This window comes from Oncorhynchus keta, chromosome 34 (assembly GCF_023373465.1).
Source record: "Oncorhynchus keta strain PuntledgeMale-10-30-2019 chromosome 34, Oket_V2, whole genome shotgun sequence".
NCBI classification, from domain to species: domain Eukaryota; kingdom Metazoa; phylum Chordata; class Actinopteri; order Salmoniformes; family Salmonidae; genus Oncorhynchus; species Oncorhynchus keta.
In genome coordinates this window covers 77,707,706-77,726,980 of record NC_068454.1, presented here as the reverse complement: position 1 = coordinate 77,726,980, position 19,275 = coordinate 77,707,706, and the positions used below count along the sequence as shown (strand labels likewise).

General features: G+C 44.9%; 1 protein-coding gene across 1 annotated transcript; it reads left to right on the top strand.

The window, feature by feature from the left end:
* Positions 1-254: 254 nt before the first annotated feature.
* Positions 255-18,039, top strand: sphk2 (sphingosine kinase 2). The gene is given in 10 exon segments (XM_052495096.1): positions 255-381; positions 2,479-4,191; positions 6,771-6,920; positions 8,081-8,175; positions 8,246-8,361; positions 10,595-10,798; positions 11,562-13,039; positions 13,042-13,172; positions 13,499-13,593; positions 13,703-18,039. Coding segments are annotated over 8 exon segments (2,700 nt in total). The 5' UTR covers positions 255-381; positions 2,479-3,728; the 3' UTR covers positions 13,562-13,593; positions 13,703-18,039.
* The last annotated feature ends 1,236 nt before the right edge of the window (positions 18,040-19,275 follow it).

Sequence of the window (19,275 nt, the reverse complement as noted above, 5' to 3'; positions counted from 1 at the left end):
GAATCAAGCTACTATTTCTGTTCACTCCTAGGACCAGTTGTATAACATTTAGTACCATTAATACAATTGTTTTTCAATGCCTTGTGTAATATTTTTATTTAGATAGGTGATGAGTGCATTGGAAGCATGGACAGTCTAGCCTACACCGTATTGACTAGACTGATTGAGGACAAGACTGGACTATCTGTGGCCTCCACAATGCGGTGCACTGGCGCCGATAACTATTGGAGAATGTCGGTAGGTCCGGAATGTCTTTCCTTATCAGGATTGGACTTCCTCCCCGCCACTCAAACTATCCAGTCCTCCCGTGTTTCATACACGCTTCCTGGAGGATAACCACAGGCGTTTTACGGAGCAAGCAAGCCGGGGAGGTAGAATGAGGTAATTTGAGTTCAGTCTATACAGCTGGATTAATATTTACACGGTTATTTTACCAATTGAGTATTAAGTAGCTATCTCCAAGCTAGCTTGTCAGCATATTGTTGCTAACTGACGTCAGTGAAATGACATTGTTTAGCTAGCTAATGACAAAATGATGGCCAGCCGGATAGCGCCTCGCTGCTAACGTTAGATATTGTGGCTAGACCGAGTTTTTAGCCAGGATAAACAACCAGTTGCGTTTATAACGTTATAGCTAGCCAATACATGATTTTCACCACAGCATTGTTGACTAGCATGCTATCTATCCACTACTGTAACAAGTTGGGATATCTTAAATTGTCTAGCTTGCTGCTAATCCCAATTGAACTTCAACTGCTTTGTATACTGTATTCCCTGGCGATGGCTACTGTAGCTACCAGTCAACACAACATGGGTAACTAACATTTTGAAACGTCAGAAGTAGCTAGCTAACTTATCAGCTAGCTTGCAATAGTTACGCACAGACTGCTGAGCAATGATTATTAACTGTAGTTAACACTTGTCATTTGCTAACGTTAGATCGCTACGAAACTAGTAGCTCGGTGGCTTCATTCTCTAAGCCAACGTTATTTATTCGTCGCTCTATCATGCTAGCTAGCCACTTGAGAAAGGATCACACATTTCTAAACTATTTTGTGTGCAAGACTGCCAAATGGATCCTGAATGTTCCGAGCACGGTCATAGTAAAACCAAATTAGAGCGGCGATACCTGCTACCCTGCAAATGCACCAAGGTACCCGCACGAGCAAATGCACCAAGTATTTTTCTTTAATCAGAGGCTGCATATCTGCCAAGTCTTGTCAGCACCTTAGATAAAAGTTATAGACTGAACATAACAATTAATACTTAAAGGGAAGCCTCTTATGGGTCAGTTTTGTTATGTAGTCTATGATGACTGAATCTGAATGATAGACACTTAATGCAAGGTTTTCCAGGCTTCATGTTAACCAACACATTATGTTTTCAGGCCATAGTATTTCACTAGTAACAATGTAAAGAACCAATTGGTGATGACTGAGTAAACAATATTTGAAGGTCACTTCGAGTTATGACTGCCGAAACCAGTCCTGGGCAAGAATCTGTCTAGTAGGCTAATCCGTCAATGAATCATACTTCCACTGGTTACAAATTGTGAAAGAGCGTAAGTAGACTCAAGACTGTCTGGATAAACGCCATCTGTCAATGTGTCCACCAAACTCTGTTAATTTCATTAGGTATATGTGGTAATAAACCAGTGCTCATTTACCCAAATTAAGTCATCGCATCAGTGACCACAGATGTCAGGAACGTGTGATTCTAAATCAGTGCGGTTTAGCCATCATGGCATGACTTCAAGGAATCCTGGACATGGGGATAATGCATGCACACAGATTGCCTAATCCAGTTTGAACCACAATCTCTCACGAGTTTGCTGCCCTGCTTTCACTTCTGCAACTGGCCAAAGAGTCACTCACCTTTTGGAACAATATAAAACTGTATCGGACTGTGAAACATGCATACACACCACTCTAAACTTAGAAGCAGGACATGTGGAGAGAGGACATGGTGAGGGAGCCTGTCTCAGTCACTCGGCTGGATTGTTGGAATAGTTGATTTGAAAGTAATTTCCTCGTTTTCTACTGTTCTATTGTTTTCATAATGACTGCCTTACAAGGTGCTACTGCACATGTTTTTGTCAACGAAACATAAAAGTACTTTTGTGTGGAGTGACATTGATACTAGAGCTGGGACGATAAACTGAAAATTATCGTCACCAATCACTTATTGCAGGCGTTTTACTGATATTGTTCATCATGATAAGTACTAGCCTATACTAAAGAAATGTGGAGTTTAAATTGAAATATGTTTGCTAATATGGGTGATTATATGGCTAATATTCATGATTGTTAATGGGACAATTGATGGCTACAACAAACTATTTTTAGTTTTAAAAATACATTTTGATTGATACTAGTCACTTCCTTTATGCTTCTTCAGCACGTGAATATATAGACTGAGTACTTTCTGCTGGAACACATTGGAAGCTAATGGATTACTAATACCAGTGTTTCTCTCTAGGTATACTTATCTATGTGAAGGAACATGAACATGGACCCTTGAACTCAAGAAATGACAACCCCCCCCCCCGGCACAATCTAGTAACATTTTTGAGTTTTTATCTGTTTTGTTTGGTTTTCCATCTCTGTCTTTGATGGAAAACAACTGATTATGTGGCATTTGTCATTCAGTTGACACTTAGCAACGCGGTCCATGTCCAATTCTATCTCACTACTGTAAAGCCTGCTTGTCTCTTGAAGAGTGATATTTAAATTCTACCTTGACACACCTTTCTCCTGCCTCCACATATCTCTCATTTTAGTGGAAGATCGGGACGTTTGACGTCAGCACTTAATACGCAATATTCCACTGCAATCTAGTGCTAATTAAATTGCTATAGCCTCCTTGCAAGACCAAGGTGTGTTCATTTTTGTCTGATTCATAGTTTTAAGATTTGTTGTATTTTGTTATTTAAACTCTTGTTTGACATGTAGCCGTCATTTCTAAGCTGCACTTTATTGATAAATATCAAGATAATTTCAAACTGTAATTTAAGCATATCTTTGAGTTATGTATATTTTTTAAATCTTTAGGAGTATATATATTCTGTTTTCATTTTAAACTGGAAAAGTATATCGTTTTTGTTTACAAGGCTCATCTGTCTATCATTTCGAAATGGACAAATCTAGAATCTGATTGCATTTAAGGACAAGGGAGACATAATCTGGAATTGACAGATCTAAGATCTATCCTTGTCTTCGGCATTTGCATTGTGAAGGCTGGTGTTTTCCATTGTTTTTATCTGTTCCTCTGTTGACACACTAAGGAGAAGAATCTCCATCTGAAGGCCAGTGGGATCGTACAATACTTCTTTGAGTGCAGATGGTTTTCACACGTCAACTCAGAGGTGCTTTTGTGGCGTTGCCTTTGCAATTCAAGCACTGAAGTGGAAGAATGATTTTAAGGAGGTTTCAGGGATAAATAACTTGTGTTTTTAAGACAGACTGACAGGTCTATAGTTATATTTTGGTCATCCCAGCAGATCCTAAGGAGAGGTGCTTCCATTTGATTCTCCTTTTTAAGGTGGCCATCAGTCGCCGAAATGAACTGACATGTGTATCACTACCTGAATTTAAACAGACTTATTCCATCCAACAAACTGCCAACTGCATGAAACACTCACACACCGTCCACCTGTCAGGAAACAGACCTTACCTACCCTAAACCTGAGGGTTGGAAGTCCGCTCCCCGTCAAGCCCCCCACACTAAGGATGCGTTCCCCAGAGCCCCCCATCCCATCCCCAGCTGAGGCGCTACTCCACTGCCAGTTCGGGGGCTGGGGAACGGGCAGCAGCTGCAACAACAGCTGCCCCAACAGCCCTGGAGGTCCTGGGGGTCTGTCATCCCCTTCTCCCTCCCCCAGCCCCTCTCCTGCCTCCAGCTATGCCTTGACCCTCACCCCCTCCCACATCCACGTCCAGCGCCTGGCCCCCCGCACTGGTAAAGAGGCACGTCTAATACTACCTCTGTCAGAGCTGGCAGGGTGCAGCTGTCCCCGCGCCCCTGCTCCCCCCTTGCTGGTTCTATACTGGTATCCCCCGGGGAGGCGGAGGAAGGGGGTGTCCAGGAGGAGGCAGGTGAGGGTGTACCTGGCTGAGGCCAGGGTGGAGGCTGAGAGGTGGTCCACTGCTATACAATGTCTGCTCAGGGGAGTCGCCATCACTGCTGACACGGGTGAGTGTGTGTTCCACTAACACAGCTACAATCAGTTATCTTGTCTGTTTGTATGCTATGTTACAGTCCAGGCACAATATGTGTAGGGTCTGAGGTTGTTGTAACATCCCAGTTGTTGGAATCAGTCTGATGTTATTCTAATGCCCGTCATAAAGACTGGCACAGTGTCACCGTGAGAGAGAATGAAGCTAAATCAGCACTCGTTATGGCGTTTGGCGTCGACTACTTCCTATCCTGTGTACAGACTTTAACTGTGCCTTCATTAACTTTATGAGCACCATTCACTCCATAAAGTTTGTTTCCATTACTGGGAGCGTTTATGTTAGTTATTGTTAACTGGAGTCATACTGGGTGATCTGAGGTCCTTTTGATGTAGGAGGCCAGAGGATACAAGGGAATATAGGCTTAGGCTACTGTATGAATACCATACCATGCATGTTCTAACAGATACAGGCTAGTTCAGTTCATTTCTGACCATGCTAGATATAGGCTACTGCATAATGGCTGTAGGAAACTGTATAATGGCCATGTGATAAGGGATGAATGGATATAGGCCAATGCTATTGTACTGCATGTACGTACATACATACAGCATGCTATGTTCAGTCAGGAGACCTGACTATTAAAAGGCTAAAGTATTGTTTAAGGGTTCATTCATGTATGTGAACAAACATGTTGTTGAATCTTTCTTGGCTGTGTGTGTGTGTGTGTGTGTGTGTGTGTGTGTGTGTGTGTGTGTGTGTGTGTGTGTGTGTGTGTGTGTGTGTGTGTGTGTGTGTGTGTGTGTGTGTGTGTGTGTGTGTGTGGGCTAGGTTATCCCTTTAACACTTAATTTCCTCTACTTTCTCTGTCTCTGCTCTTATCTTTCCTGCACACACGGTCTGTATCATTCAGCGTCTAACCAACACAGCATCCCTCCCTCCCTTCCAACTAACTCCCACCCCTCACCAACACTGCCTCCCTTCCAACTAACTCCCACCCCTCACCAACACAAACTCCCTCCCTTCCAACTAACTCCCACCCCTCACCAACACTGCCTCCCTCCCTTCCCACTAACTCCCACCCCTCACCAACACTGCCTCCCTCCCTTCCAACTAACTCCCACCCCTCACCAAGACAAGCTCCCTCCCTTCCAACTAACTCCCACCCCTCACCAACACTGCCTCCCTCCCTTCCAACTAACTCCCACCCCTCACCAACACTGCCTCCCTCCCTTCCCACTAACTCCCACCCCTCACCAACACTGCCTCCCTCCCTTCCCACTAACTCCCACCCCTCACCAACACTGCCTCCCTCCCTTCCCACTAACTCCCACCCCTCACCAACACTGCCTCCCTCCCTTCCCACTAACTCCCACCCCTCACCAACACTGCCTCCCTCCCTTCCCACTAACTCCCACCCCTCACCAACACTGCCTCCCTCCCTTCCCACTAACTCCCACCCCTCACTCACCAACATCTATTATCCATTTCAACATTTCAACATTCCCTTTTCTTCCAATTGTTTTGACTGACTCTCCTCCTTCCTCTCATTTGTTTTGACTCTTTCATGTCTCTGTGCATTAGTCTACACCCTCAGTGTCTGTCTGTGCATCCTCCCCCCATAGTCTTTCATCCTTGCTGTCTTTACACATTTTTCAGTCTCCTCTCCTCCTCCTGTCTCCTCTCATCCATCTATCTGCCCTCTGTCCTCTTTTGTTTTGTACCTCCTACCCCCCTTCCTTCCTACTGTCTGCATTTCTTTATCTTCCTCTTTCCTCCCTCTTTCTCCTTTCCCAGTTACTACCCCTTTCTCTCTCTCTCTCTCTCTCTCTCTCTCTCTCTTTCTTCCTTTCTCTCTCTCCCCTGCTCTATTCATCACACACTCTGTCTAACTGTCTCCACTCTGTTTGTCTGTAACTCTATCTCCTCTCTTGTCTCTCTAACTCCTTGTACTCTGTCTAGTCTGTTTCTCTCCCCTGCAGTGTGAATTAGACAACCTCCTAGCTGCTGGTTCTGCTTCTATAATGGCTTTAGTCAGAGATGTGTGCAGTTAGTGTTTTGTCCACTTCAACCCTATACAGTAGGTGCTGCTGTGTAGATAGGGCTCTGCTTGTTATTACCAGGTGTTTTGTGGAACACTGAAGTGTTCAGTTAAGTACCTTGTATCCTGTCCTGGGCCTTGAGGGCCTTTTCATTCTTCAAGATTGAATTATGAAGAGCCATTAGTCAAATGGAATCATTATTACTAATCTGGTCAGAGATAGTCCCTTTGAGATGAGCTGAAAGAGGTTTGCCTTGTCACAGATACACTCAAGGTCTAAGGGTGGGAAACACTGTGCTTTATGGCAGGGTTTCCCAAACTCGGTCCTCCCCAAATAATCAAAGCTTGAGGTGGTTATTTGAATCAGCTGTGTAGTGCTGGGACAAAACTAAAACATGCACCCGGAGGGGGTCCCAGGTCTGAGTTTGGGAAACCCTGCTTTATGGCATCACGTACGTTTCGTTTGTTGTTCTCTTGTACACTGTGAAGATGAAGCCTTGTATTTTTGATAGAACAATCAATCAATTTGTTTCTAATGATTGGCTGCTTTCCCTCAGAAATTGTCAAACGTCTACTGCCCCGTCCCCGAAGGCTGCTGCTATTGGTGAACCCCTTCAGTGGGAGAGGCCAGGCTATGCAGTGGTGTCAGACACACATCCTGCCAATGATCAGAGAGGCTAACATCAGCTACAACCTGATACAGACAGGTAACACACACCGTAACGTCAGCTACAACCTGATACAGACAGGTAACACACACCGTAATGTCAGCTACAACCTGATACAGACAGGTAACACACACCGTAACGTCAGCTACAACCTAATACAGGCAGGTAACACACACCGTAACGTCAGCTCTGCAACCTGATACAGACCGGTAAACACACACCGTAATGCCAGCTACAACCTGATACAGACAGGTAACACACACCGTAACGTCAGCTCTGCAACCTGATACAGACAGGTAACACACACCGTAACATCAGCTACAACCTGATACAGACCGGTAACACACACCGTAACGTCAGCTACAACCTGATACAGACAGGTAACACACACCGTAACGTCAGCTCTGCAACCTGATACAGACAGGTAACACACACCGTAACATCAGCTACAACCTGATACAGACCGGTAACACACACCGTAATGCCAGCTACAACCTGATACAGACAGGTAACACACACCGTAACGTCAGCTCTGCAACCTGATACAGACAGGTAACACACACCGTAACATCAGCTACAACCTGATACAGACAGGTAACACACACCGTAACGTCAGCTACAACCTGATACAGACAGGTAACACACACCGTAACGTCAGCTCTGCAACCTGATAGACCGGTAACACACACCGTAACATCAGCTACAACCTAATACAGGCAGGTAACACACACCGTAACATCAGCTACAACCTAATACAGGCAGGTAACACACACCGTAACGTCAGCTGTACAACCTGATACAGACCGGTAACACACACCGTAACATCAGCTACAACCTGATAGACAGGTAACACACACCGTAACGTCAGCTGTACAACCTGATACAGACCGGTAACACACACCGTAACATCAGCTACAACCTGATAGACAGGTAACACACACCGTAACGTCAGCTGTACAACCTGATACAGACCGGTAACACACACCGTAACATCAGCTACAACCTGATAGACAGGTAACACACACCGTAACGTCAGCTCTACAACCTGATACAGACCGGTAACACACACTGTAACATCAGCTACAACCTGATAGACCGGTAACACACACCGTAACATCAGCTCTGCAACATCAGTCGTTAACCGGTATCACACACACACGGGTGCAACCTCCTAACAACACGTCTCCTTTTCTTCTCAGAGCGACAGAACCATGCCAGAGAGTTGATCAAAGAGATCTCCCTGCCTCAGTGGGACGGCATCATCATCGTCTCTGGAGATGGCCTGCTGCACGAGGTGTGTGGGGGGGGTCTGTGTGGGGGTGTGTGTGTGTGTGTCTGACTCTGCTCTGCTTTTCTCTCTCCAGGTGATCAATGGTTTGATGGAGCGTCCAGACTGGGAACTAGCAATAAAGACACCTGTAGGTATCCTTCCCTGTGGCTCTGGAAATGCCCTGGCTGGCTCCATCAACCACCATGCGGGGTGGGTCACACACACACATCCAACCAGCTATGTGACACATGTGATGACTTGACCAGAGATATGAGACTGATTCAAACATAAACATGCAATATTTTAGAATTTCTTGTTCGATCAATGGTGAGAATGCTGGAGATACTAGTAGAAGCATTGAAATGAATGAATAGGTTATTCCTGTTCAGGGTTTTGGTCCCATGGTGTGTCTGGATTGAATTAATAATTTACCTCAGCCTCAAATTCATTCCTCCACCACTTGATACATTTCTCAATGCTCACATACACACCCACAGTAGTTTTCATTGGAAATAAAAATATGTGCCGTCTAATTAGCATTGGGACGATATATGATTCTATCGAATATTGGGATGTTTGACATTGCCTAATATGTGAAGTCCAAGATGGGTAGGTATATCGTGAAGTCCAAGATGGTAGCTATATCGTGAAGTCCAAGATGGTAGCTATATCGTGAAGTCCAAGATGGTAGCTATATCGTGAAGTCCAAGATGGTAGCTATATCGTGAAGTCCAAGATGGTAGCTATATCGTGAAGTCCAAGATGGTAGGTATATCGGGATGTGCAAGACTTCTGTATTTGAACTTTAAAAATCGAACGGTGCAGTCTTATAAGGTCTTATTAGGCTGCAACGATATGTTGAAAATGAAGTCTAAATAAATGAAGACATTTTTTTGCCTTACTAAGATTATTTCATGAGAATGTGACTAGAAAATCATATATAAGGACAAAACTTGCACAATCTGGAATTATTTAGTCAATATTGGTGGCTCCCGAGTGGTTCAATTCCAGGCTGTATCACAACCGGCTGTGATCGGAAGTCCCATAGGGCGGTGCACAATAGCCCAGTGTCGTCCGGGTTGGGAGGATTTGTCCAGGGTAGACCGTCATTCTAAATAAGAATTTGTTCTTAACTGACTTGACTAATTTTTTGAATGAACCTTTATTTAACTAGGCAAGTCAGTTATGAACAAATTCTTATTTACAATGATGGCCTACCAGGGAACAGTGGGTTAACTGCCTTGTTCAGGGGCAGAACAACAGACTTTTACCTTGTCAGCTCGGGGATTCAATCCAGCCATTAATGGCCCAACACTCTAACCACTAGGCTACCTGGCTCTAACCACTAGGCTACCTGGCTCTAACCACTAGGCGACCTGGCTCTAACCACTAGGCTACCTGGCTCTAACCACTAGGCGACCTGGCTCTAACCACTAGGCGACCTGGCTCTAACCACTAGGCGACCTGGCTCTAACCACTAGGCGACCTGGCTCTAACCACTAGGCGACCTGGCTCTAACCACTAGGCGACCTGGCTCTAACCACTAGGCGACCTGGCTCTAACCACTAGGCGACCTGGCTCTAACCACTAGGCGACCTGGCTCTAACCACTAGGCGACCTGGCTCTAACCACTAGGCGACCTGGCTCTAACCACTAGGCGACCTGGCTCTAACCACTAGGCTACCTGACTCTAACCACTAGGCGACCTGACTCTAACCACTAGGCGACCTGGCTCTAACCACTAGGCGACCTGGCGCTAACCACTAGGCTACCTGCTGCCCCAAAAGTTAAAGGTTAAATAAAAAAAGGAAATAAAATAATAAAGTCTCCAAACGATCATATCGGATATCACAATATTTGGAATAGCATATCGTAGCAGAGGTCTCCCCAAATATCACCCAACCTTAATTCTAATCACGGTCAACCTTTAGACTTCAGTTTCTTGATGTACAGCCCATTTGCCTTATTAAAGTACTGTAGACTTTAGCATCTTCAACTAATCCTTATGCCTCTCATATTGTTGTATCAGCTGTTTCAACGAATCATGGAGACTGATAAGAGATATTCTCTCTCCACTCCCTCCCTCTTTCTCCTACCCCCACTATTCCCTCCCTCTATGTCCTGTTATTTCTTGAGTTCTCTCCTTTATCTCTGGAAGACACGTCAATAAATGAGTCCAATCAATATAGTTCAGTCGGTTCTTTCATCTCTCTCCTTCCTATCTCTTGTGTTTTCATTATGATGGTTTGTTTGGCCACCAACATAACATTCACTGATAGTGTATGTCATAAACATTATGTTAACTTATTTTACACAGTATTAATTTCCTCTCCCCTCTCACCTTTCCTCTCTGTATTTTCCATTCCTCTCCCTCTCCACATTCTCACCCTTTCTCCATTCTCTTCCATCCACTGTTTCCCTCTTACTTTTCTCTTCATCCTAGTTATGACATGTGCCTTCGGGAGCCTCTCCTCCTCAACTGCTGTTTTCAGCTCTGCCGTGGCGGAGTCAAGCCCATGGATTTGGTCTCTGTGACAACCAGCCCCGCCCCTTCTCAAAGTGGCCGCCCGGGTCTTCCCAGAAGGATGTTCTCCTTCCTGTCTGTGGCCTGGGGCTTTGTGTCTGATGTGGACATTGAGAGTGAGAGGTGTGTATGTTTAAGTTAATGGCGTGGCTGCGGTGCCGAGTTCTCAAGAGTCCCGATAGCTAGCTTCTGCACATGTGCGGGATTCTCTATTTTACTGCTCCCTCTGCTGACACAGCCTATCAAACACAAGCAGTACTGAAGGGCAGTTTTTTTCCATCATCATTACAAACATTGGCTAAGCAGGAGGCAGTCAAAGTAGTAGTTGAATGGTCGGCTGCCCAGAAGTGGCACAGGCTATTCAGGCAAATTTCAGTCATTGTCAAATCGTGCACTACTTGCATGATCATTGAGAAGCAAAATTACAGTGATTTGTGGTTTAAATGCAGATTGTTTTTGCCCCAGTACAATGTGTAGACAGTTTCCTACATGTGCTACTGTTTATTTTGTAATGTTGGTTCAAATAGCTGCAGGTTTTATATCAGCTGTTCAGAAATTTGGGGCAGAGATATAGGCTCTACCATGTCTATCAAAAAGGTTGATAGGAAGGGTTCAGAAGAGGCTGAGTAAAGTGAGAAATGTGAAGGGAGGTGGATGTGTGTAAACTAACACATGGGCAGAACGTGATTTGGTTCTTTAACTCTGGGGAAGAGGCTTCCAGGGTGACGGGACAGGGCGCTTGCCTTCGGTCACTCATCCTTAAATTAAGTACATGCAATCTTTCACTGTACCTCCTTGATCACTTTTATTCCTAATGAATAAGTAATGTGTTATGTTCTCTGTTGTTGCCCTGGTAACTAAATGCTGTAACGGTGTGATGTTGCAGGTACCGGGGTCTGGGGTCGGCACGGTTCACCCTGGGCACTCTGGTCCGCCTGGCCTCCCTGCGCTCCTATAAGGGCCGTCTGTCCTACCTGCCCCCCTCCATAGTCGCCACATCCCCAGACGCCATCCCTCCGCCCCTGCGCAGACCCCTGTCCCGCAGCATCACTGAGGGCCTGGAGGGCTTCTGCCACACCCCCATCCAACGCACCAGCTCTGACATGGGCCTCAGCGAACAGAGGAGTCTGAGGAGGGTAGACACGGAGAGGGAGAGGGAGAGAGAGATGGAGAGGCAGAGAGAGAGGGAGAGGAGGAGGGAGAGGGCCAGGGGAGGGGGAACGGGGGTGGTCAGGGCGAGTAGCTTGGCAGAGGATAGAGAGAGAGAGATGGAGGGAGAGGTGGGGAGGTCAGGGACAAGTTCGGAGAGATCTGGGACGAGTTTGGAGTCGAACGAAAGGGAAGATTGCAGGATGGGAAGGGAGGATGGGATGACGGGGAACACGGAAGAAAGGCCAGATGAGGAAAGAGAAGACGGCACGATGGAGCAGGACTCAGGGGTGATAGAGGATATAGAGGAGAGAGTGAGGAATGGGGAAGGCAGCAGCGTCTCAATGGATGGAGTGATGGAAGCGAAGGAGGTTGGAGAGGGGTACGGGGTGGACATGGGGCGAGAGGCCAACGAGGACCCAGAGGGGTGTTACTCGTACCCTGACAACCTCCAGCAGACCAGACTGGCTCTAAGGAAGAACTCTGCCCCTTCCAGCCAGATAGCTAACGCCTTCTTTAGCCAGCCCCTCAGCCAGGAGACTGACCCTGTGTCTGGAGCCTCGTACAGGGCAGAAGAGATGGATCTGAACGGAACATACTTCCAGAAAGAAGCTTACCCACTGGACATCGCCCGGGAGAGAGCCCTCACCATATCCTCTCCCTTCAGACACTCTCCTTTCTCCTTCAAGCCCAAATCTCTGGACCAGAACGCATCCCGCCCCAGACCCCTATCCCTCCTCCACCACCCCCACTCTAACTCCCTACCTCCTAAACTCCCATCCCTGTCCCTCTCCCTCTCTCCCACGCCCCCTTCCTCCCCGTCCTGCGCCTCCCCTCACTCCTCCTCCTACCTCGTTCCGCGCCCCAACACACCCAACTCTACTTCCCCTTCCCCGTCTCTCCAGTCCCCCTCCTTTACCTTTGACATTGCAGAACCTGCTGGACCCCTCAAGAACCGCCCCCCCGTCTCACTCCCTTTCAACCCCCCCAGGGATGACCTCCTGCCCCCCTTGGACCAGGCCCTGCCGACCCGGGACTGGGTGACAATAGAGGGGGACTTTGTGCTTGTGCTGGCCATCTACCAGTCCCATCTCGGGGCAGACCTCCACGCCGCCCCCCAAGCCAGGTTTGACGATGGGCTGATCCACCTGACATTTGTGCGGGCAGGGATCTCCAGAGCCACCCTGCTCCGTCTGTTCCTGGCCATGGAGAGGGGGCACACCTGTCTCTCAGCTCCCCCTATGTGAGCCACGTCCCAGCCAGGGCCTTCAGGCTGCAGCCCCTCTCCCCAAGAGGAACACTCACTGTGGACGGGGAACTGGTGCCATACGGCCCGCTGCAGGCACAGGTAGAGAGAGCGATGGAGTGAGAAAGTGGAGTGGGCAGTTGCTAAGATTTTAAAACTGATTTCGAAATCTTTTCACTAACAATCCCAGCTCGTAAGTGCATGTAAATCCACTCCACATCTATAGTACTGAACTGGTGTATTGTCTTTGGTACGATGTTACCCTCTGTATTCTGCCTGTATTATATTAACCCATCACTTCAGTGCAACAAAAGCTGTTAGACTTTTCTCTGGTATATTAATAACCACATTATACACTTCTAATACCTATCTTTAGTTCCCTTCTCTAAAGTATTATACTAATCATTCTATCGGTTTGTCTCCCTCAGGTCCATCCTTCTATGTCCCGGCTCATTGTCGGCGACTCTGGAGTGAAGATCACCCGATTCTGACAAGGGATTGGCTGACCAGATCAGCTGATACGGTAAGTCGCTCTGGATAAGAGCGTCTGCTAAATGACTTAAATGTAAATGTAAATGTAATACGGCGCTCTCTCCCAACTATATAATCTCTGTTGCCTTCTACGTTCACAGAGAAAGGGGAGAAAAAAAGCCTCAGAGACTGAAAATAGACCGACTCATTTCTGGGGTTTAATGGAAGGGATCACCTGCTGAGCAGAGCGGCGGTGCAGGACGCAAGCCGAGGGATTAATAGAGAATTTTAAAAACGGATGAAAATGAGCTTTGTTGCACAGCTGTTGGATGACACTCCGTTTATCCTGAGAAGCCTGTACCTGCATAGCCATGGGAACTAAATAGGGGGGGACACGTTGAATGTGTATGGGGGAGTGTGTATTCGGTGCATGTGTGTGGTGTATACATTCTAGTATGCACAAATGGCATGCAGAGATGCACATTTCCTGACTTGCCTTACAGAGTTCAGATTTCTTTGTTCTCTATCAAAGCTGTCCTAGAACAGTTCTAGAACTTCTTCAGAGGGAGCCACACCCTCATGCAAATGTAGATCCCCTTCCGTATTGGAACCGCTGTCCTTCCCTGTAATGCCTTAAAGTACAACTCCTGTGACTTTGCCCTTTCAGTCTTATATAAGAAGCCTAAACCTGCGACAACGCAAATCTCCATTCACCAGAGGCTGGTGGGAGGAGCTATAGGAGGACGGGCTCATTGTAAAGACTGAAATGGAATTAATGGAACGGTATCAAAACCCCATGTTTGACTCTGTTCTATTTATTCCATTCCAGCCATGACAATGAGCCTGTCCTCATATAGCTCCTCCCACCAGCTTCCTCTGCCATCCAGGTATATCAGAAGGGACCGTCCACTACAGGAAAAACAAAGCAAAGCTGATGAGCATACTGTGGTGTTAGGTTTGTTTTGGTGTGTATGTAATATCTGTGCACACAGGAAGTTAATTAGCAATCCCATGGAGACAATTACTCCTAGAATAAACCAGTAAAGTTAGATCAACACTGAAATAAATATAAATCTCATTGAGTCGTTTTACACGGGTATTCCACAATAGGATAGATGGGACTGTTGAACAGTAGCCATCATGGTGTATAGTGCATTTGCCTGTTTTTCTTAGAAAAAAGGGTGCATGATGATGATGCTAGATTATGAAGTTGCAACACAGTGAACACGAGACTGTTGCTTGATCAAGTTTCATGTATGTTGTCACGGAATCCTCAGTCTCACAAAGACCCAGAATGCTGGTTGTTTTCAGCAAATAGTCACTAGTTCCACATGTGTAAACTGCCTTTACTACATACCTCTGTTGTAGTCGATTTGAATTGATATAATTGTGAGTAGATTCTGAACTGTTATGCAGCTGCAGAAAATCAACCCTCGATTGTATTCTATCTCTTAGATAAAGATTGCTGTTGAAAGGAACAAGATGTACTTGTCTTGCTGGTGTTATTTACCACATGACAAGCAGATCGTTTCCATAGGAGACAGTTATAATCTTAAACAGACAACATAAACTCAGTAAATGATTGATTACCATCTTGAGGATTTAGCTAATCACAGACGAGGCTGTGCCTCCCAAATCAGCCTACATTTCAGAAATGGCTTTCTCAATGGAATGTAGCCTATACAGTTGAAGTCGGAAGTTTACATACACGTAGGTTGGAGCCATTAAAACTAGTTTTTCAACCACTCCACAAATTTCTTGTTAACAAACTATAGTTTTGACAAGTCGGTTAGGACATCTACTTGTTCATGACACAAGTAATTTTTCCAACAATTGTTTACAGACAGATTATATCACTTATAATTCACTGTATCACAATTCCAGTGGGTCAGAAGTTTACATAAACTAAGTTGACTGTGCCTTTAAATAACTTGGAAAATTCCAGAAAATGATGTCATGGCTTTCGAAGCTTCTGATAGGCTAATTGACGTCAATTGGAGGTGTACCTGTGGATGTATTTCAAGGCCTACCTTCAAACTCAGTGCCTCTCTGCTTGACAGCATGGGAAAATAAAATAAATCAGCCAAGACCTCAGAAAAAAAATTGTAGACCTCCACAAGTCTGGTTCATCATTGGGAGCAATTTCCAAATGCCTGAAGGTACCACGTTCATCTGTACAAACAATAGTATGCTAGTATAAACACCATGGGACCACGCAACCGTCATACCGCTCAGGAAGGTGCGAAAAGTGCAAATCAATCCCAGAACAGCAGCAAAGGACCTTGTGTAGATGCTGTAGGAAACGGGTACAAAAGTATCTATATCCACATTAAAACAAGTCCTATATCGACATAACTTGAAAGGCCGCTCAGAAAGGTATAAGCCACTGCTCCAAAACCGCCATAAAAAAGCCAGACTACAGTTTGCAACTGTACACGGGGACAAAGATCGTACTTTTTGGAGAAATGTCCTCTGGTCTGATGAAACAAAAATCGAACTGTTTGGCCATAATGACCATCGTTATGTTTGGAGGAAAAGGGGGAGGCTTGCAAGCCAAAGAACACCATCCCAACCTTGAAGCATGGGGTGGCAGCATCATGTTGTGGGGGTGCTTTGCTGCAGGAGGGACTGGTAAACTTCACAGAATAGATGGCATCATGCTTCACCTGCTGTTTTCAACTCTCTAAAGACAGCAGGAGCGGTAGAGATACGCTCAAAGATTGGCTATGAAAAGCGAACTGACATTTACTCCTGAGGTGCTGACTTGTTGCACCCTCGACAACTACTGTGGTTATTATTATTTGACCATGCTGGTCATTTATGAACATTTGAACTTCTTGGCCATGTTCTGTTATAATCTCCACCCGGCACAGCCAGAAGAGGACTGGCCACCCCTCATAGCCTGGTTTCTCTCTAGGTTTCTTCCTAGGTTTTGGCCTTTCTAGGGAGTTTTTCCAAGCCACCGTGCTTCTACACCTGCATTTGCTTGCTGTTTGGGGTTTTAGGCTGTGTTTCTGTACAGCACTTTGATATATCAGCTGATGTAAGGTCTATATAAATACATTTGATTTGATCATGAGGATGGAAAATTGTGGATATATTGAAGCAACATCTCAAGACTTCAGTCAGGAAGTTAAAGCTTGGTCGCAAATGGGTCTTCCAAATGGACAATGACCCCAAGCATACTTCCAAAGTTGTAGCAAAATGTCTTAAGGTCAACAAAGTCAAGTTTTGAAGCCCTGACCTCAATCCCATAGAACATTTGTGGGCAGAACTGAAGAAGCGTGTGTGAGCAAGGAGGCCTACAAACCTGACTCAGTTACACCAGCTCTTCCCACTTATTGTGGGAAGCTTGTGGAGGACTACCCAACCAACGTTTGACCCAAGAAAAACAATTTAAAGGCAATGCTACCAAATACTAATTAAGTGTATGTAAACTTCTGACCCACTGGGAATGTGATGAAAGAAATAAAAGCTGAAATAAATATTTTTTTCTACTATTATTCTGACATTTCACATTCTTAAAATAAAGTGGTGATCCTATCTGACCTAAAACAGGGAATTTTTACTTGGATTATATGTCAGGAAGTGTGAAAAACTGAGTTTCAATGTATAAGGTGTATGTAAACTTCCAGCTTCAGCTGTACCTAGTATGTCTATGTTGAACGGGTGTTTTAGTTAATCTTAAAAACATATGATTCTTATGTATTTGTGACCAGAACAAATGTAATATGTCAGGAATTTAATCTCATGAGCATGTATCAATCAGTTATGCCATGTTTGACTGCTCGGGGCTGTTTGGTCCAGTAATTCAAGGCCTCTGTTCTCTTGCCTGCTAATTTTAGGCCCTGTTCAAATACTTTCAGATGCAGCCCTTCCTCCCTTCATTTTTTTATTGAACCTTTACTCCTTCCTCTGAGTAATCCCTGATATCACAAGACTTGATAGGTGAAGGCTATGTGATACAATCCTTGCTGATGCAGTGTCGCTAATCAGTTAGTTTATCAGTGATTACTTTAAGGAAAATACTTCATTTCAAACGGGGCCTTGGTCCCTAGACCAAAGCTGTCCATCCCTGGATATACACCAAGCTTCCTTCTATGGCCTGAGGATAAAACATTTCACAAGACTGGATGGTGGTTCTCGGGCTGGTGTCAGTGCATTATGACAAGTAATTACAAAACTATTCACTCTCAATTTTAAGAGACTCGCTGTGACAATTTAAACCTGATGTACTGCTCAGTGTCCGTGACCAGGGTCCTACAACCGGGAATTCGGGAAAACTTTCAATAAATTCCCTGGATAACTGAATTTTGCAACCTGAGCTGTGACCCCTTGCTAATGCCAGTAAGATGTATTGTCTATAGATGGATTGGCCTGTAATAAACTTGTAATTATTACTAAAATGAAAAATATACATATAATGTACAGTTCATAGTTATATATTGTTTTTAAAATGTTTTTTCCTTAAAATAATAAATGTATCTTGTAAACTTGTCTACCTCTACAAAATGTTATTTTCCTTGCATCACCCCCCCCACCCCTCAGGAGTACCCAACATGTTTTTGTTGTTTATGGAAAGACTGCGTATCTGTTTACTACACATGGCATTGATTTGCTTTAACGGAGGAAAAATAACATTACCGACAACATTCTTAGCATATTTATCTGGAAGACAATTGTTTGAAACGTGACTTAATAACAAAGTCTAGCCCTAGTGCCTGTCCGCTGATTTAATAAGTCTCAGTCCGCTGATAAACAAGGAAGCTGATGCCTCAGAACCTTTTCCTCCATCCCCCTCTCTCCCTCTCCTCTGACTAATCTACCCCTGCCACAGTGTCTTGTTATTGCCACCCCCTGGCTCCTCTTCCCATGGCCTCCCTCCTTCCTCTCTTCTTTGAAGTAGGCTCTCCTTCCTTTTGATATCTGATCTCTGAACCAGCCTGAAACTCATGTCTGTCTTTGTTGCATCTCAGAGAGCCTGATCAAATACATTGAAATGCTACCTTCCTTATGTAATCACCAAATTGACAAGGTTGGATTGCAAACACGTGACAGGGAGGGAACCTTGCCTTCTCACAATACGATCATTTCTGGATCACCAGGAAAAAGGATGCATTTCCCTTCCTTGACACTCATCCATGGTGGGGGTCTTTATAAAGACCGATGTCTCATCCTTTGTGTTGGACATTTGTCAGGCAAAAAACTATATTGGCATATGTTTTCCCTGGGTCCAAATTGTATTAGAATTTGGAGTTACTTGACACTCCAGAGTACATTACATAATCATGTAGCTGCCCATGTGATCTGCAGGTCTGCCCTGTGAGAGGTCACATCTGACCTTTTCTCAGTGATGATAAGGAAGTAAGTGCTGAACATTGTCCCTCACTTAATCATTAAAGGCCTAGTGCAGTCAACTTTTTTTTGTTGGTGTTTTACATATATTTCCACACTGAAGTTGTAATAATACTGTCAAAATGTGGATAATGCCCTTTTAGTGAAAGAGCTGTTTGAAAATACTGCAACAAAAATTCAGCTTGTTTTGGTGGAATGGAGCTTTGGCCTTTTCGTGGTGACGTCACCATGTGGTAAATTAGTTAATAGACAAATCAAAATCAAACTTTATTTGTCACATGCACCGAATACAACAATTGTAAACCTTACTGTGAAATGCTTACTTACAAGCCCTTAACCAACAGTCAAATCAAATTGATTTATATAGCCCTTCTTACAT